General features: G+C 39.8%; 1 protein-coding gene across 1 annotated transcript in view; it reads left to right on the top strand.

The window, feature by feature from the left end:
* LOC124155738 (Kv channel-interacting protein 4) overlaps window positions 1-21,278 on the top strand; it is a 562,897-nt gene that overhangs the window by 361,916 nt on the left and 179,703 nt on the right. Inside the window, exon 2 of the mRNA XM_046529806.1 lies at window positions 5,780-5,849. Within this exon, the coding sequence (XP_046385762.1) occupies window positions 5,780-5,849 (70 nt within the window). The remainder of the gene's footprint in view (window positions 1-5,779; window positions 5,850-21,278) is intronic.

Here is a 21,278-nt window from a genome sequence, read left to right as displayed (position 1 = left end):
CTGTCCATTTCACCTCCTCCATTCTTCTCCATACCCACATCTCGTATGCCTCCAATCTTCTCTCGTCCTCCTTCCTTAGTGTCCACGTTTCTGCACCGTAGAGCGCTACACTCCAGATCAAACTTTTCACTAACCTTTTCTTTAAACTCTTACATAAAGATCCTCTCAGAAGCTCCTTCCTGTTCATGAACGCCTGCTTTGCCAATGCAATTCTCTTCCTAATGTCCTTACTTCTGTTTCTGTTTTCCTCCAATGTGCTACCTAACCCTGAGAGATAGAGTGTTTTAATTGAGTTCCTACTCTACTAAAAATATCTTTGAATTAGTATCTATGTTATCTGGTTCCTTATAAACTCATTGTGGATTCAATCTACCGATAGTACAACCCTCCTTTACATCAGCTTCCCTCTCTCTCTCTCTCTTGCACGTCTTTGAAATCTTCCACCCACACCAATAGCGTTCCTATTTTCACACTGCCCTGACCGTGACTCTTCGCCACATATCTTCGCCCCTGAAGCTAATGCATAGCTGAGAAGACGGGCTTTAGGAATGGGTCGGCAGCAGTGGAGGCGAGCGATAACGGTTGGCTTAGCGAAGGATTGACCCAGTGGGGAGTAATTGGGGCGACGCGAAACGACGGCGGTGACGGTCGAACGAAGAATGTCTATCGATGGGACTAGAGTTCAGCTGAGATATGTTTGGGTCGGGCGACTTTGGGAGGAAATGGGATGAAAATATCTGTAGAGGACACGTATACTTATACGCCTTCATGATGATCCCGTGTCTCATACATTTTTGAGGATTTTATTTTTTTTTATTTCCAGCTTCCTCGAAAACAGCACCAAACGGTCTTTACAATGAGGGTTCCAACATATAAAAAGAACACTCAAACATCCATACCCTAGATAGGATAGGCCCACTTACCAAAGTGGGATTCCAAACACGATCTAAGGTTTAATGGGCGAGAACTTTAACCCACCGCCACCTAGGCCGGCCAGTATCTGGGGCCTGATTCTGGTTCTTTCTGGCTATAGCCAACGCGATTTCCCAATTGGCGAACGCTGTATTCATTCGTATTCTCATTTTCATTCGCTAGCTATGTCGCCGGAAATTCTTCGCTTCGTCCCTCTGGCGACGATAAAGGTATTCCCGTTCTGTTCGTTCTGCGTAATTAAATAAATGGGATTAAAAGTGGGTTTGCGTTTGAATGAACCGCGAAGGATTTTGTTTGATAAGCGTATTGTGGTATCGTATATGGCACCATTCAAATATCCAAATATCATACCATCGTAAATTTGAGATGCATATCTCGCAAATGCTCCCAGGAACTCAAATCAAGGTCCAAAGGCATTTTTACTCCAGGATGATGCGTTGCCTGCTCATTGATAGGCTATTGTTATGACAACCCGGCTGTTTGTATCTTTTGATTTTTCTCTCCATCCCATATTGAATTTGCCGACGGAGCTGGAGAGGCATAGTGTTATTTTGTGTGCTCCTGCTGTTATTTATCCCCCACGAGGCGAGATAAAACAAGCATGGCGATCCTTCCCTATGACACTCCTATTTTACTTGAGATCTCTCACTCGGGATCTATTCAGTGTGTCGACCCGAAAGTTGATTAGGATAGGCGAGGGAAGAGCTCATCGTAGACGAAACAGCATAATTTTGAATGGCAGGTTATCGGGCCTACTAATTTGTCAAACTACAAAAATATCTCTGAATTTTCCGTAATTTCCGGACTTCTCCCATACTCTTCCAGAGTATTTGATATTTTACCATATATTCATATTTACAGAATATGGAAATGTAATCAAAGGAAGTAAAATATTAAATATAAATGAAGTAACTAAAACCGATATTTAAAAGTAAACATTTACAATTATGAAGAATCAATTGGTTTAATTATTAAAATGCCAGAGATAGGGGGATAGGGAATATCATCTTTTGATTTATATCCCAAAAAGTATACTTACAGATTGAGTACGCAATATTTCGTGTCACTCCATGACTTTCCAGTGGTGATAAACTTCCATAAACGTTCTCAGATCTTCCATAAGAGTCAGGGTAAAGGGGCCACTTACTTTGCTTGGGCAACCTTGCATTTTTATATTTTGTTTTCGGGAGCTCGAAGACTTTACCTACCCGGGATTTGAACCTGGATTCTTGCGGGCAGAAATTAAGCGCTCTCCCCTTTTATATATATCGTACAACCTGCTGGGGATCAAATGGAAGGTAATAGTACATTCTCGTTTCAGGGGAGTGGATGACGTCACAGCGTACGGTAAAATATCGCGGACCCGTTGATAGGAGCGGGCGCAGCGCCACGCCGTCATTACGCGGATTCCCCGAGGACAGCCTCGGAGACAACCCTGACCGTATCCGACTGCGCCGTGAGAACAAGCGAAGAGCGCGAAGCACACTCGAAATTGGATATTTTCCTCGCCCGTCGTTTCGCTTCGCCCGATGGCGTTTTTCTTTAGAGTGCTACCTTACTCTGTCGTCTCTAGCCGCGAGTTTCAATTTCAGGCGACGGAAAAAAATAACCCTTTCCTTCCAGCCATATCCTTCCGGCTCATGCCACCACTACTTCGCTAACCTCGGAAGATATGTAGTACCTGCTCGGTTGGTCTTTCTCAAAATAGGTTTCTCATCTGTGCATTTCCGAAGCCTTTAGAAGATCTTACGTCTTATCTCCTCAGCTAGTTGGATTTTTCCATGCTCGCAGAGAAAAGAATGAGAGCACTAGGTGTGACTTTCTTGCATACCTGAGAATATTTTTCCTTTTATTATTTTTGCTGAAATGAATTTTAAATTTAAAATATTATGAAAAATGTGAAGTAAAAATACCTTCCCCATTCGCGTTTAAATAAATCTAGTACCACAATGTTATTAAATTTCATGATAATCTTACATCAAAAAATTACTCCTATATTTCTAATAAATTTTAATGTACGCAGGCACCGGACGTTGCCCATTTAGTAAAGTCAATGTAAATTATGCAATGGACATTTTTCTAAAATATCGCTCAATATTTATTCCCCAAATACTATGGGATTTGATGAATTACGCCTAGTTGAACTATTCATTCTTCTAATTCGGTGACTCATTGCAGAACAACGAAAAATTTCCGCATTACTGCAGGAAGAGAATGACGGTAAAAGAAAGAAATTGCTACGATATAGCCGAAAAAACCTCTCTCGCGAGGCTCCCAGAATGTTCCTTAAGTACTCCATGTAAACCTACCATAATCGGTAGAATACTATAATAAATAAATAATGGAAACTGAAAATTCAGGTCAGAAATAGTGTCACAGAGAATTTCTTTCCACAATCTGGAAACAAAAATCTGTGTCCATTTGGCTGTTAATTCTTTTTTGGGGGTGTCAAGGAGACGCATTTGGAAGCTGGAACACAGGCACCGGAGCAGAATGTGGAGCGTGGAAGAGAGAGGCAGGGGAATGGGTGGACGGGAGGAGCGGGATTGAATTATAAAAAAGTGTGCCAGTGGGAATAAGTGGGTGGAGATGAATGAGGGGAAACGGGCGGAGATGATGCTATTTTTCTCGCGAGATAATGGGAGAAAAATGATGGCTGAACTGAAAATAGGTCCGGGGAACCATTGACCGACCTCCCGAAAGGGGAATAAGATATTATCCTTGTGAATGTCTTCTTCTCCTCTACTTCTTCTGCTTCTGTGGAGTCCAGTGTTACAGCCTGTATCCATCCACAGACTTCTAAACAATACTCATCCATAGTCGAGGAACCTTGGAATTTCCAAGAGATTCCATGTTCACATTTCTTCTTTTATTAAAGGACATCATTTTTCTTTAAGGAACTTTATTCTGAGGTGGAGGATTTCTTGGAATTAGAAAAGAGTAAAGCTTTTATTGACGCAGTTGGCATAGCTCTGTTACGGATAGATGGCTTTTCCTGTTTATTTACGAAATCCTGTAGCAAAACTCCCAAATTCACTTGCTAAATATGTTTCTGATAGTAATGTTGGTAAAGTAAACTTCATTCGGAGAGATGTTGTGGAACAACATCACTAAAGTTAAACGAAGATATTGTACTGTCCACAATTTATTTACAGAGAAGTACACGTGTTTCAATTGTTATAGAATCATCCTAAGGTACTAATAGAAACCTATTTCTATTTTCCATTAGTACCTGAGGATGATTGTGATTGTAATAACAATTGAAACACGTGTTGTACTCTGTCAATAAATTGTTGGCAATACGATATCTTGCTTTAACTTTAGTAATGTTTAAAACTGGCATTGGACTCAGTTAACGTTATTACCATAAATGAGAGCTTTTTTTTTCATCGGCGGTTTATTTATTTGACGAACTCGTAGCTTAAAATTTAGACAGTAAATTAGGACTCGATTATTGTTTATTCCTTTCAACTAAACATTTTTCAAGCATCCTTACATTATCGAATGTGTGTATTCATCTATGGTGATTTAAATATCGACAATTACTTCACTCATACCCTTGTATCTATATAGTATAAGCGGTTTTTTTATTGTTTAATATTTTGATAATCATTTTGAATAGGTACCTTGCGACGGATCACAACATGTAAATATTGATAAAAAGAGGTTCTATGAGAAACGCTGTTATGTATGATTTTTTTAGGAATTAAAGAGTTCTAGAATAAATTCTTGAAAAAAAACATCATCTCTATCCCTCTTCGGAAGATGAATAGTTTAAAAAAAATCATCTTCCGGCAGAGCGATATCGTGCAGCCTCGAGGTATATATTCTCGAGCTATCAGTGCGTCGACATATGAGCACAGAATTAGTATTTTTTCATCGGGGACTTCTATCTTTATTGGGAGAGAGAATTAAAAAGCGTCCGTATATGCTCTGTGACATATTTCTGCACGTGTGTCCCTTTAGCTCTCAACCTCGAGCTCTCAACATGCACGTAGTGCGTCAAACTTTTTCCGTCGTCTTTCCCCGATTGTATTTTTCATTTTTATTTTCTACCCGAGATTTTTCATGAACGGTGTGCGGGCGAAAAATAAAAACTGAGCTCCCCCTACAATGCTTTTGTTACTCCTTCGTGTTCTATTTTATCCGAGCGTAAGGATAAGCGTCCCGTTGCTCATGTGTTCCCTTTCTCTTCCCTTTTATTTTATCTAATCGCTCTCATCCTCCATGAAAATGTCTCCATTTCGTAACTCTCCTCAATATCTCAACTACCTTCGGCGTTTTTCTTGGTACCCAGGAGCGCAGCAATATATTCATCCGTTTTTCTATTTTCTCATTGCCTTCATCCAGCATCCATTCATCATGACGTCACTGATAGGGTGATAGGTCGAGGAAACAGATATTTTTCGAATGTATGTCATGAGGTATGGGGGAAACATGTAAATATGTATCAAAAGTGACGGGCGAAAGGAGGCCGGAGGAAATGTTTACATTAAACTTGCAATCAGACTAAATACTAGAGGGTGGTGTTGGAGATTATGTGATAAATAATGCAGGAGAGGAGAAATATTTTGGTGAATAAGTTAATATCGAGAAATTGGCCCATGGCCCATCCATCGGATTATACCCTTACTGGAGGATAACCCACAAAACATCTAATAATTGCTAGTGAACTAGGATTCTTTAATTTACCAGATCACCTATTGATATTTTATCTATATTTAGCATGCATATGAAATTTGCTCTAATGATAGGATAGATGCATGTGATTTCTCCATTTAATTATTTTTATATATTGATTTTATTTACCAATACGTATTTTAACTTCTTTTTTCTTCTCTTATAGGAATGCCCAGAGGGACTGGTTCATGAAGATGCCTTCAAGGACATATACGCCAAGTTTTTCCCGCACGGAAGTGAGTACTCTTTGCTTGCTATTTTTTCTCCTCTTAAGATAATTTCGGATGTAACATTACATGTGGCGTCCAAAATTCGTTATTTTGTAAATGCTATTATTGCTTTATCATAATATGTGCATTGATGAGGAATATTATCAAATTTTATTTGAATAACTCAGCCAAATACATATACCCAATAGCATATTTTATTTCGGTCTGGTTAGGTCCTTCTGTCAGTAACTATTATTAAAGATAAGCGCTTCATAACCCGCTCGGCCCATTGTAAACTGATATTACGGCTTCTCCACGCAAAGATTTTCTTTGTATTCTTTGTTAAGGATGTTTTTAACGATTATTTATTCCTTATATTGATTTTGTAGTATCACTTTACATCTATTTAAAATTACGAGAAATGAATTAATATTTGAATAGTTAATATTCGAATGCCAGTTTACTTGTACTTTTGTTTTGGTTTGAAAAAAATTGTAAAAGTCGATTACTTTTCTCACCGAAAGATCCAATGTTTTTGATAATTCTTAACTGAAGCTCATAAGTTGGTTTTCTCTCAGTCCCCCTTTAAAGTTAAAAAATGATATCATGTGATTAGTACATTGCATTCAATTTAGGAAAAAAACGTCTTAGTGCTTAATCCATTTAGCAGTGAATGAAGCCTTATCCGGTAAGGACTGCTTTGGTGCTTTGGAAGAATTGAGATCAAACTTGCGATGGTCGGTTTGTTAGAAGGTCAAAAAATCGTTCTGTGGAACAGAAGTTGTGTGTTGTTCGGCCGGCCGTCTCCTTTGATCCTTTTCCCTTAATTAATCGCTCGGACTACCCTCGAGAGGCCGCGTTTGGAAGCGAGAGATCGTTCTCCGTTCGCCCTCCCCAATTAAAACTCATTTCCAATCTGATAAGTGTCAGCGAGTTCGAACTCGCGCGCGGTCAAAAGTTGGGCGTATTCCGCTTGACCAGGAGAAATAGTGGATCGAGCAAAAATAACTTTTCGGCTCGAAAAGAAGTCGATCGGTGTAGATTTGTGTGCACCACTAAAAGGCGTTTGTCCTAGTCTCTCAAGTTTTGCAGCATTGGTGTAAGTCGTGTAAGTTTACTCAACCATGAATTTAACAGCTCCTCGAAGTCTGTAGTTGTGTGCTAATGAATTCGCACTTATTGAATTAGCATTTATTTACAATCTATTTCCCTGTCAATTAGGAAAGGGCATTAATTGTTACATCTCTTATGCTTGAAACAGTCACTGATTTAGCCTTATTCCCATACGATGATAAATTCTGACCTGAAAATAGAGGCATTAATATGAAATGCTGGAAATTGCTCATTAATTAGGTTAAAGGATTAGTTTTAAAGTATCGACTGGCCTTTGAGTATCCAAAAGTTGACGAAAAGGTGAATAATTTCATGGAGAAGGTGGAATTTTTAATAGAAATATATTTTTTCTTTCAATGCGCCACTATGTGGTATAAATGGAACCCTCTGACAAGCCATTCGGCTTAAAAGGACCAAGTTGTTTATGCTAATAAAGGCAATATATGTATTATTATTTTGAGCGACGATTGTATCATAAATCTCTAAATTACGAAATACGATGTTTTTATGTATATGGCATTCTGTTTAAAACAAAAAATAAACGATGGTTGACTCCTTCGACGTAAATGCGGCTTTAATGTGACTTTTGTGGTACTGCAGTTTTACAAGAGGGTAAATATTGAAATGTGCCTTGTGTTCTTAGTGGTTTGTTGCTGTATCTCACAGTTACAGAGAGATTATTTATTGTAATATTTTATGTAAGTCATAATTAAATGTTCACGACCTGGTAACCTGCATTCGTTCACCCTCGCTGCATTATCAACTGGGTGACTAATTAACCTTATGTCCAGTCACGATCAGTTGTTTGGTCAATGCTCAGTTTTGTAAATGCTTTTTTTTTAATTTTGGGGTTCTTCAATTTACTGTTTGTGCGAATGGATACTTGTGTCTCGCTAATATAGCTATTTCTATAAATTTTCTACAAAAGATATGTAGATTTATGGGAATCGTAATTCAAAATCAACTCCTATCGTCAAATGAGACTGTGAAGTCCTGGATTTATCCTTCAAGGTTACAAGTTATTACATTTTTCCCTACATTGTGGTCCATCACGCACGTTATTTTATTTGAGGTAAAATCAATAAGTTATTAATTAAATGAGGTGATTATAACTTTTTTATCCATAAAAATGTGAATTTTTGGATTTTATGTATCTTCTCTTCATTTTTTATAACTATACCTGCCAATATAATGCCTCTTGGGTCTTCATTTGTTCCACTGCTTAACTGTATAGAGAGATATTATAACTGTTCCCCTACAAAAGCAAAATTTAGGAATTTTCATTTTTCTCTCTTCTTTTCTCGCCCGCGCTTCATGCATGCGTCCTGATTTCCAGCGATAGAGCTTCGAACGGCGTTCGTTTCATTTCGCGCTGCTGGTGTTTCCACTAGAAAAAGTTTGTGAATACGTCGCGCCTGGCTTTTTGAACGTTTTCTTTAACATTTTTTTTAAGCGATGAGCAGCAGCATTCATTAAAATACCGTTTACGCAGCATCGCCATTCAAGCGAGAAGCGACGGGGCAATACGGGTTTGACTTTTTCGAAAGGCCCCCATCGAGAACGCCTCCGATCGAGGCGAGAGAGACACGGGAACCACAGCGCGCGCAGCGGCCGAGACGGGCGTCAATCACCCCACTCCCCACTTCTGCGCTCTCTTTCTCCCATTCTTGTTTGATGCTGGCTGCGATGTAATTTGACGGTGCGAATTTGAGGCCGGACTCCACACCTGAATATAAAGGGAGAGGGAAAATCGTGGGGAAGAGCCGAGTCTGAAACAGGATAAGAGTAAAAATTTCTTTTGAATTTGAGAGAAGCTTTTCTACCTGCTTTCCTGTGTTCATGGGTTAGATACTGCTTACGGATCCCTTGTGAAAAATGATACGTGTTTGTGTTTCATGCTATTAGTTGTAGAGTGACGGGTTTTGCTGTTGAAAATAAAAAACATACCAATTTGAGCCACATTTTAACTTCTTAATTGTTTCCAGATCTTAAGTTTCCAAAATGATCGTACAATGATGTTATAGCATTCATTTGAGACCCTAGTTTGACGAATACAATAATAAAACGAATAGCTTTGATACTGGCTAGTATGTTTTGTGGAAGTCAATAGAAAATATAAAGCAGTATGAAACTCAGGTCACGCACTAGGGGTGATTGTGTGTTTGTTTTCTCAGCTGAAAATACTTCATCAAAAATAGGTAAGGCTGGTCTTGCATGTACAAGGAATATTTTTTCATTTTTTCATCTCACTTTTCATCCACGACTGGTAAAATGCAGTTGAAAACGCCGTTGAGATGAGTTGACGATGATTTTTTTCGAATCATCTTTTCCTTCTATATGGTTTCTTTGTATTGTTTCTTCTGTATGGTTTCTTTTGCGTTGTTTTTTTGTGCATCAAATGAGCAAGAAGAAAGGAAAATAAAAAAAAGCAAAACAGTACCTTACCTTTAATGTATTGTGTAGTCTCTAATACGAATAACGGATTTCACAAACGAGGAAGCTGTATTTAGTTGTTGAGGTGGATTGATTCAGAACTTTTGCTTGGTTGATTTATTGATTAATATAATGACCCAGCTCGATTTGTCTGGAGACCCTGTCGATCTGTCTTAGTAATATAAACATGCTGCTGATAAGATGAATATGCACTGATAAGTTTGAGAAAATTTATACCTTAATTTTAACCTTTTCAGTAACTTGTAAATTATGAAAGTATTCAGGAATGCAACATTTATCGATTGAAATTACCTTAACGACGATCTATCTGTTTCAGAGCCGGTTGTACTGTTAAAACAGCGGAGGAAATACTTGAAATTCATTGTAAATCGACGAAATCCACAGTGAATACCAGTTACTTTTGCTAAATTTTTTAATTTCGGATTTTCCTACAGATATAGTACGTAAACATAGTGACACATCCTCCCGTCCTCTTTTCGTGGCTTTTACTCCCAAATAGTAACTATCTAACTGGCCTCTTTAAGGAAATTGAGAAAAAAATGCAAGTAAGCAATGAGCATATGGCTTCTGAATTTTGAGTCATGGAATCTTGTTTTTGCGTTATGAAATGCCCATTTATCGTGGCACACCTGGTGTGTACAAGTACATTCTATGCTGCCCATATTTTTAGAAACATCGTAGGGCTGTGGAAAAACGTCCCATTAATTTACTCGATCGAAGTTCATTTTCGATTCCTGCATCTGCGGTACCCAGGCTAATTAATGAAACTGTTTGCGTGCTGTTCTCAAGCATATGGGAAAACGGAAACCGTAACTTGGAACTGGACTATTTGATTAAGGTAAATCCTCCTAGGTTGATGATTTACGTGAATGCGTCGTTGCATTGCAAAAGATTTTGGCTTAACAGTCTTATGAGCATTGATTTCAAGGGTTTTAGGAAAAAAACTACTTTATCAAATTAGACCACCTAAAAACTGGTAAGTATTTAAAGTTCTATATTTCATTTATGCGACTGCCTGAGCCTTTTCTCTCATATAAGCACATTGCAAATTGTGTATTGTGGTGTAGCTTTTGACCTCTGATCGATTGTTCCAAGGTCCAAACCTGGCGTTGCCATTGTATGCTCCGAAACAGAAATCTTCACATTAAGAGGTGGTTTTGATAGTGGACCTGGATTTCTTACCGGGAATTAACGCAATCTGTACACAAACGGCATAATTCAAGGCTAAATTCATTCTCTAGATGCCTAACCAACCATTAGGATAAATGCCAAAATGAGTTAGCGGAGGAATTGCGTTGTTTACTGATGTTATTAATCTCTATGAATACGAGTATTAAATGTAATGTTGACGAGGAGCATGACACTCTTATTGGTGGAGAATTGTGCTACTGATTGAGTTCAAACTGACTGAATTGACTTGGGTCAAACTCAGATGATGTCTTTGGGAAACTCCTGCGTAAATCTGCATACATAATATAGCTTGTAAAATTGTGCATTTAGTCATATTTTCACGGCCTTTTCTACTTGTGGAACAGTTTGTTCTATACCCGTTATAGTTTTTTTAAGGAAAATATAAGTATTACACTTCTTAAGGTTCATAGTCTATGTTAATTAGACACGACTCGGGTTTCGTATCTTCATATCAACCTGCTACGTCTTCAGCTTAAGAAAAACTTCCGGTTATGTTACGATGTAATGGAATCTTGGTAGTGGTCATGAACCGTAAATAATTTAACCTAAGAAATGTAATGCTTTTATTCTCTACAATGGAAAGACTTCAAAGATTAAAGCCCGGAAGTTATCTGTAACAGGATTAATGTTACGCCTTTAACGGTCACTCTGCATCATATCGGAAAATTTTATTTTAAAAATTATACGAAAATTAGAACCCAATTCAGTTGCTGTAGTTTAATTGGATGTCTTACATTGGCGTCCTAGCTTGTCATATTTATTTGACTGTCTTCGTACATAACAGTGGAATGAGATTTTTCGCCACCTTTATCAAATCTGTACACCTTCTTTTGCCCCTTTATACGTCCGAGGGTGAAAATTTATTGCAAAGTAGTTTTTGGGTTAAGTCTGAAGAGATTTGACGATAAGTATGCTAGGTAATACTTCTCTTTGTGAAAAACCTTCTCGTATATTTTCCTATCGTTTATGAGTATGAAAAATCTTTCAGTAAGTCCACGTAGACGTTTTTATAATCAGTTGAAGTAGGGTGGGAAGTTCGACACATATTTATACTGGTGCAGCTAAGAAAGAGGAGTTGATATAGTAGGAGTGGCAGCATACGCAATTTTCTCGTGGGATACAGCACAGGCGCGGAGTAAGGGAAATCGCCTGGGAAGAGATATATCGGCGTCTTGCGGGGAGGCTTGGAAAGAACGTGCATGGTAGCGTAATATAAACCCAGCCCCGCGGGCGTGCCTAGTAAAACATTTCACGCAAGCAAGGCGGTGCGTGCGAGAGGGAACCACCAAAAGAAAGTCGGATAGGATACACAGAGAGGGACGTATCACGTAAGAAAAATATTTCTTATCCTTGCGGAGCATAAAACTTTTACGACGGTACGTACGTACGGAAGGAAGAAAAGGAAGGGTTGGCCCTTTGCTTCGGTGTGGAGCAGAGATATGAATTTTTGGGGGAAATAAAAAAATTCCTGCTGGATGTAAAGATAGATGAGGTACCTTAATATTTTGGAGAATCTGAGGCTGTTATCGCACTCTCCGCATAAAAACTCAAATAATGAAACGCGTGTGATAAAATTAACTTTCCTCACGGCTGAAAATTAATCTTTTATTTTGAGCTATCGAACATTAACATGAAAAGTGTCTAAAATAATATGTTATTAACACTAGTTGTTGACACCACTCGGGAGGCAAGCTTTTAATTTCCCTTCCTTCCCTATTTTAAAATTCCCTCTCTTCTTCATCGGGCGCAATCCGGCCGTCTTTTGGTTTTTTTTGACGTTCAACTGTCTCGAGATTTTTTTTCTGCTCGGGACATATCCGTCTAAGGTGACGAAGTGACGATTCAGTTTACAATACGCCTTTGGATAGGCAAGTCACCCGTTGGCCTCACGTGGGTCCTCGTCAGCATCGCAACGCAAGCAAGGTAAGCGCCCATGTCCTCGTCTACCCTTACTCTTATTATGATATTTGATTGTGTATGACTTTCTTCTCGGTGTCTTTTATTCTGTACCTGGCTTGTACAGGCTTGGCCCTATTTTAATTTTTCGGTGAAGTATGGAACGTCCCGAGTGAGTACATTAGTATTACAGTACTGGACACAAAAATGCTTACACCCAGGAGCCGAAAAATGTATAGTTGACTTGATGTCTAATTGGTAATGCCATCGAAACGCACCTCTGCATCAGAGAACAACAAACCTCTGCGCCGGGAGGGAGGACATTTTCTTCGGTGCGGTCGGAAAGGAGCATGTAGCTCGTCGAGGAGAAATATTTGACAGGCAAAGCGATTTTTGCGCTGATACGTGTACGAATCTTGACCATCGAGCGAGCAAGCTTTACTCCTGTCATAGTTGAGTCATGATTTCTATTGCCGTCATTTCTTCCAAGGAAAGCCTTTTGTAAACTGGGGAATTAAACACTCCAATGGCCGTAACTGGGGACCTCGTCACAGGTATGAACAAAACACTGTGATTGATTGTGTGTGTGTGTTTCCTTAACTGAAGCAACCTTAGCGAGGCCCCCCAAAACCCTCGCGAAGGTTCCTTCGGAGTTAAGCGAGTGATTGGATTCAACGGAAGCAGCCTTAGCGAGGTCCCCCAAAACCCTCGCGAAGGTTTCTTCACTGTTGAACGTGTGTCAGTGAAGGGTTTCCGGTTGAGAGGCTGGGGTTGGTCACTGCTGCGAATCTTCCCGTTCCAGCATACCAAGGCAGTGTTTTGTTCATACCTGTGACGAGGTCCCCTGTTACGGCCATTGGAGTGTTTCATTCCCCAGTTAACCTTGAGGCCGTAGAGCTCACCTTTTTATCTAAAGCATTTTGTATGTTTTGCTGGGTAGGATAAGTCAGAATACAATGGAGAACTGGAGCATTTTTTAAATATGGGGAAGATAAGAGGAAGACGTATATTGCGCAACGTAAAACAACCGAGGGTTAGGTAACACTTCGTTCCCAAGATAATAATTCTCAAAGTGGTCGAAATTCCAACTGCGCGAAAAATTTCGCCTGAAAGGGGGCGTGGTCGATTCGGTTGGGTTTCACGTCACAACTGCCGCTCCGAGGGCTTCGAGGCAGTCCCATGGCTGCAGCGGCCGCCGTACCAGCCGCTTCCTCCAAGGCAGAATCGACGAGGAAAAGGAGGCCGCAACTTCGTGGTTAGACCTCGTTGAATGATGGCATGACGAGGGAAGTAATGCACTTTGCGCTAATTCCACGACATTTATTTAATTTACACTACCAGGTTCGACGCTGCCACGTCAATCTCTCTTGGGAGGTTGTACCCTGGATAATAACTTGCTAGATCCTTCTCGGGGACCAAGACTTTGTCATTTCAGTGACATCACTGTGCTGCCTTGGCAGTTTCTGTGAATGAACCACCTGTATGAAATTTTCGTAATGTACATAGATAACATGACATTATCTGACAGAAATGGGGTGTCTGTAATGTATATAGGCTACACTTGAAAGCGATCAATTTCGTATAATAGGAGCATATCTCATTATTGAGTGACTAGTATCAACCTGGCGTGGGAATTAAAGCATCCATGGACTTACTTCCATTGGAAACCATTAAAAAGTTGATATCAATAAAGTCAACTTTCTTTGGAGAGACGTCGTGAAACAATATAACTAAATCTAAGCGAAGTTATCGTATTGCCCACAGTTTATTGACAGAGTATTACAGGTGTTTCAATTGTTATACAATCATCCTCAGGTACTAATAGAAACTATTTAGGTTTCTATCAATACCTGGGGATGATTGTATAACAATTGAAACAAGTGTAGTACTCCGTCAATAAATTGTGGGCAATACGATATCTTCGTTCAACAATTTAAACGATATTAAGGCCACCCGATTTGGATTAAGTTGACTTAAAGGTTATGTTAAAGGTACTTGGTGGAAATTATTTTGCACCCCTCTACAAGTTATTAATTTTCCTATGCGTCTCCGCGCCTTATGACATCATCATTATTACTTTCAATCAATAAATAGTAAAATATTGAATAATAGTAAAATATTTGCGCTAAAATAAATGAAAAATACTTAGCGATGTGAGCCTGAAGCCGAATGATGTATTGTTAACATTAGGTTTTGTTTTTTCTTATGTTCTACCCTCATTATGTTTTCGTTTCTAATTTACCTCCCACAATTTTATCAACCGCTATAATACAATCAATCAGGGTGAAAAAGTGGGTGTAACTGCAAAGCATTTTAGCGTTTATTTCAGTAACTTCTACCAAAATAAGTGTCATTGAAAAAGAAGCTGTGAAAAAAATCCGTTTTTCAATTTTTTAAAGAAAAAAAGTGCTTACTACTCAGAAATTTCGTTAGAAAACCTCATATTCGTGTTCAGCAGACAAAAATACATATTTGTTTCAAAAATCATCCTTAAAACGTAATTTCACAGCAAAAACTCATCTTCCCAAATGCCTGGGCTACAAGAAATAAACAATTCTCGCCAGATCCTTTCTGCCTAGATGCTGGTGACGTCAAGGAAGTGATGTGGAGAGGACGGGGAAGAAAAATGGGGTAAAATTCATTCAGTCGGTGGTCGTCGAGAGAGGAAAAAAGAGAATTTCTCTCCGTGGTTGGCCACGTGGAGAAGAAGTTGGGGAATGTGTTTTCTCCGAGTTTTGCGCCGGGACGGAAGAGCGTAAGCAACCCGGAAGCGGCAGTTACCCCGCAGGGGGTCAACGGCAAAAGACCCGAGTGGCGGACTCTCTCCGTGAGAGGGGGCGGAGTGTTGCAGGGTTCTCAGGATGTTGTGAGGAGGAGGAGGAGGAAAGGCTCATAACGCAAAAATGTAATTGAAGGGGATGTGGCAAGGGGGCGGTTGTGGCTCAGCAGCATTTGTCTTTGGAGTGCGGCAGGAGGAATTAATGAGCGTGAGGCCCTTGGAGCGTCTTCGGTAGTGCAATCCAGTCCTGGCGAGAAAACAATGGAGTGCTTCAAAAATGGAAAATAAATGAAAAGTGTGACGCCTCTTCCATCGTTCAAATAATACAACCCTGCGGTTCTTAATTCTTAACCTCTATCCATCATCAAAGTTGTGCTTTGTATATTGATGATTCAGAGGTGTAACCAGTAGCGGACGCAGAAAAAACTCAAGAGGGGGACGCAAAAGATATCTCGAGCTGCTTTTATTTTTGTAGAAATGGCAAAAGTTTAGTCACGTGCAAAGTTAAAATAGTTGTATTTAAACTGACAATACGCATATACTAGTCTTATGATATAAGGAAAGTTACAATTGTGGTTCTCCAATGTTAGGCAATGCGGGCGGCCCCGCAAGGGGGGACGTGCGCCTTCCATATGTATCCACCTCTGGGCGTAACTATGGAGGGGATTGAAGAGGGAATAACCCCCCCTAGTATCCTCTCAGAACTATCCTCTCGCCAATCTATTAACATAATTTGTCATTACTCTGCTGAAAGAACTGAAATACTCGTAACTTTTTTTAATGTTAAATGTAGACATGATCTTTTAAAGGCACACTCATGTTTAAGCAAAATTTTGAGTATCAATGCATGGTGTGGGGAAATATTCGAATTGGCTCATAACCCCCTGAGCCAAGTCCTAGTTACGCCACTGAAATTAACGGCGTGGCAAGATTTTGAAACTCATTTTCCAATTTGGTGGGCTTAATATAACGCATTAGTGTAGGCCAAAATTAATTGATTTGAAACATTTTCGCTTGCTATGGGGCCCTGCACTTAAATTTGAATTAACTTGTATTTGTATTTATTTCATACCCGCAGTGCTTCCGCTTCCAATCTTACTTTTTGCACTTGGTGAGAGAAATATCTATGCTAACTCTTCAAATTGCTGAATTTCATGACGATAGCTTCCTGCTTGTTTGTAATTTCATTTAATCTCTTTATGGCAAAAAAAAATTTTTTTGAGGTTGTTTGACGTTCATTCGGACGGTAGTCATGTTCATCTGGTCGCATTGTAATATTTTTTTATTCTTTCCATTCTGGCTTGTTGCACGAATTGGCACAAATGTTGCAATTGCTTGGCATTCATTGATTAATTTTAAACTGAGGACATGCGAGACTATTTTGGCCGTACAATTGTCAAATAATTGTTTATCTGTTCACCTAATTACCTCCTCTCAAATTCCTTAGCGCACATGATCCATTTAAGTTGAGAGGAGTATTAGGTTGAAGTTCATTTGTAGTATATATTCAAGTTCAATTTCCAGTTGGGATAAAAAAGTGAACAAATGGCGTTTGATAAACTGGTAAGCTTCGGCACAGTATGATTTATATTTGATTTATTCCTCCGTAACATTTCCCTTTACCATCATTTAATTACATTTTTCTACTCCAATACGTTTCGTTTTATAATTAACTGAAGATATTATGGCAGCGCTCAACAATGCACCTGCATCTATGCGGAAATAGCAGTTTGAATGGGCTGTGAAATCTGGCCTCGTCAGCATTTGAAATCGACTGCAACCGTCTCTTTTGTGATTTCGTTCCATATGGTTTCATCCATGTTCCCTCGTAATCTGGTCCCTGGGTCGCTTCTATTGGAACCCAGTGTGTGTTGTATTTGCCAGCCGAGCAGATGTAAGCGGGAAAACCACTGGCAGCAGTGTGGGGACTGAATTGAATGGCCCCTGTGTGCAGGGTGGTGAATACCGCACGTCGTCGTCGCCATTATGCGCCCACGTAGCCAACTGGTCGTCGCAGTTAATGCTGTTTGTGGAATTTTTACTCATATTCATCGCTTTAGCACTGATAGGAATGAATATTTAGTCTCAATCGCCCGCGCATTCGTAATGCATTGCATATCAAAAACAGATGTTATACACGGTTTCGGTACTTTGCTGCCGTTTATTTTGAAAGATTTTTCACCATATATTCTGACCATAGTTTGAGCGAATACGATTTTATTTTCCACAATTGATATTGATAAAATTGATAGATTGAGCGCTTATTAATCCTTTTCAAGTAACGGCTAGATGTATTCATGTAAATCGATCGACTATGATACGTGAAAACGTGGAATTAAAATTAAAGCAAAGGAGTGGTAATCATCCCTTGTAAATGTCTGTCTCGGGAAATGTTGCTGATATAGATTAACTTGTTCAGTGCTTGCCAAGAAAACAAGACCAGTCCAGAGGAGGCGGCATGCAAAGCAAAGGGAAAATAAAACCATCGGATTGGTAAGTTGGCAAGAGAGGAAATGAAGCTTGGAGGGTGGTAGGATGAGGAGGGCCAATCAGGGGATTGTCGCGGGCGTGGAAGTGGAGGGGGGGGGGGCGTCCAGCAATTGTAACAGCTGGATTCGAGGCGGCTCTCCGTCCCTCAGTTTTGGTTCATTATTCCGACTTCCGGACGGAGAGCTGAAGCGATTTCGCATTCGGGGAAATGACTGCTGGGTTGTGTGTGTGTGTATTTTCGTGTCTGTTCCCGTCTAGCTTGACCGCGCGGCCGTGTCTTTTTAGGGTGGAGGGAGGAGAAGGGGAAGGGATGGATGGATCGGGGCGGAATACGCTGTTGGCGGGATGCGGAGCTGCGACTAGCCGCGGCGAAAGGTTGTCGAGGCGCCGAATTGCGGGCAGTTTAAATTTTGTAGGAGAATTATTAGGACGTGATTGGAACTTGTGTTGTTGCCACGAATATTAAAATGTACGATTCTCCAGTTGGCCTCCAAATGTGTCGTCACTTGTCACCCTTCACGCATTTAAATTACAAATACGATATTCGCATTTCTGTTGGGCAGAGCAATTCGAATTTCTTGGAGAAATGAGGTGTAATTTGGGCTGTTAACAGAAATTTTAATCGTTATGGTGTGAAGCATGAAATTAATAACTTTTCAATTCTTGCTCACTCACTATCTAAGTGATTCAGCTCTTGGCTTGGTTAGGTGAGGAATCTGCTCCCCGTGGGCCTGGTCGCAGGCGAGTGAAATTCACAAATTCTGGGTGGGTGCTTGTTCCTGGGTGTCCTTGCACGCAGGAATTTGGAGTTCAAAAGTATTCGTGTATTTTTATTATTTTAGGTGCAAGGCTAAAATACTCATGAAAACTTTTGGAACGGGTCTTCTAACTTGCCACGAGTGAAAATCACATCAGTAATATTTTTTACTCTCGTGGACGAGCTAGTTTTCCGTATCTGTGATTTCATCATCTTTATTGATTGGTGCGAATTTTTAATGTTTGTTGTAAAATATTTGAGGAACATTTTAAAGGGTTCAATCATCAAAGTTTCCTCTTACATCAGTTGAAAAATATTTTCCATTTTTCTCCCAATGTAAATTTAATTTATTGTCTGATGCACTCAACCGCTCACGAACGTGATACTAAGCAAGAGTATAAGTGTGGTACTATTCTCGTATTGTATTCAAAACAATTGACATTTTTGCCAAAATGGGAATACAGGTCACTAGTTTTTGTTCACGGAATGATATATTCTATTACAAAAAGACTTTTATTGAGTACATTGTTACGCATTCCTTTTACCTTTGTTTACAAATCATCATTTCAGGTCACGTTCTTTCTCAATTCTGCTCAGGCATTAGAAACTAAGTTATTTTGGTGATATCTCTTGGGGAGCCCAATAGGGAATCATGCCAATCCTTTTGTTTTGATTGCCTTAGGGCGGAAATAATGTGCGGTTTTTGGCGCAGTTGCCTTGAAGTCGGCGAAAATGAACCCAACTAATCAATCCCTTCCCACGCGTCCAATGTGATTATTTTCCTGATTCGTCCCGGTCTGCCGGGGCGGCGAGATAGAGAAGAATAAATCCTCATTGGTGGAGAGCGTGCGAGGGACTTTGGGCGAGATAATTGACGATACAAAGGGCCCGGGGCGCAGGAAATGAAGATATGGTCGGAAGGGCGACCCGAGACCGATTGAGTCTCTTTCTCAGAAGAGAGCGGGAGGGAGGGTGGCGATTGGATGTGGCCTGGCTAGGGAATGGAAAGAGAAAGAGAAGCGAGGAGGGGAAGTAAATTTAGGAAATGGACGGAGAGGGAATTGGTGCGGTGGCTATGTTGATGATGATTTGTTCGACGTCTGCATCCTATACCCATACTGCTGGTGCTATGGCGAGAGACCTTAGGGATTACCTTCTCCTCTGTGTACACTAAATATTTTTCTGAATTTTCATGCGCGGAAGCCTCTACTGAAAATGAGCTGTAGAAACTTTAATGCATCATCTTTAAAAGTGGGCTCATACCGGTCGAGGAAATGTCAAAGAAATTAAAATCATGACTGACAGTCCTGGCAATACGTATCTGCGGAAATAGTAAAAAAGAGGTATTCGGGATTCTAGTCCGGTTATCTCTCTCCATTCTCCATTTACCGCATTCTCCTTAGGGCCGAATTTTAAAGGGAATTTGGTTGGCTGACTCCCGGCTAATCACGCGACACATAACAACATTGGCGCCGACTCCATGAGGCCGGAGGGGGCCCGAGCTACCTCAAAAAATTCATTATGGGGTGAGGACAAAATGTGTCAGGCTTTTCGATTTTCCCCGAAGTGTCCAGTTATCGATAGTCGATGTCGAGTCGAGTCGATTCTATTATGTACACACTGAAACTTCCAAGGCTGTAGAAAATATTGTAATCAAGTTACTGATCGCAAAATATGGCGAAATACGACCAGTGGGGACCAGTGCCTTTTCTTAGCAGCATTTGGTCCCCTATTATTTGGGATTGTAATTATTTACAGCGTCTTGCCTATTCTTGCTTATTAAGAATCTGGGGAATGTAGATAGGTATCGCTATTTTTTATATCTGTTTTTATGCCTGGAAATCAACATGACGGTTATTAAAACATGGCTACACATTCTCCGGATAAGATTCTCTTAAAAACTCGGAGGATAATTTGAAGCTCTAAATGGCTAAGCAGTAAGATCCGCGTAATTTCAGAAAAAATGAGAATGACATGAATAAGCCATTAAATAGCTATGCGAAAGCAATTTGGGTTATAGGCCAATATTTTTTATATGGCGCCCGATGACCCACTCAGCCAACCAGGATTCTCCTTCCTGTCGCATCTCATGAGGTTAAATATACTTAAAATGATCTCTCACTTTGAAATTGATGGCGTGCTGTAAACTTTAGCCTTGTCGTTAAGGCAGGTACTTTCCCAGGAGTTATGTTTGCGATATAAGTAAATTTTTCCCTTGATACAGAGCTCGAGAAATAGTCCTTCCAAACATCTTGGATGAAAAAGAAGCGTATCTAAGGAATTTTCATGGAATTAAAACGGGTACCACAAAGGAAATAAATGCCTGAAATGCAATATTTCAGGTTCCATTGTTGGTGAAGATTCACTAGCAGTGGAAAAGTGACCCAATGGATATTCGTGTAGGTGCCATCGTTTTAATGGCTCCTTTTCCTCTCTCATATAGTTAAAGCTATACAGTATTCAAAATTTTCGTTTCTCCTTGAGAATATCGTATTTAATTTTCGGTAATTGATGACCATATGCCAGTAACTGGTAACTTGGAAGTAAGTTGGCTACCCTTCACCTTCATACCCAAAAATAAAATACGCGAATTAGTATATCTCTCTGTTCTCACCATAAGGTTTAAGTTTAGTTGAAACGTTATTTTAATTTTTATAACGTTTAGAGTTTTTTTTCAGATTTTGACGCAGGTATGTTTAGCATCCGGGGAAATGAAATTGAAAAAAGCTTTCTGACCAACGGCTATTGACAACTTTTTGGCGCATCTGTATATGAA

The sequence above is a fragment of the Ischnura elegans genome, chromosome 3, assembly GCF_921293095.1.
Source record: "Ischnura elegans chromosome 3, ioIscEleg1.1, whole genome shotgun sequence".
NCBI classification, from domain to species: Eukaryota; Metazoa; Arthropoda; class Insecta; order Odonata; family Coenagrionidae; genus Ischnura; species Ischnura elegans.
Note: the sequence above shows the minus strand (reverse complement) of the source record. Positions and strands in the feature narration are given on the sequence as shown.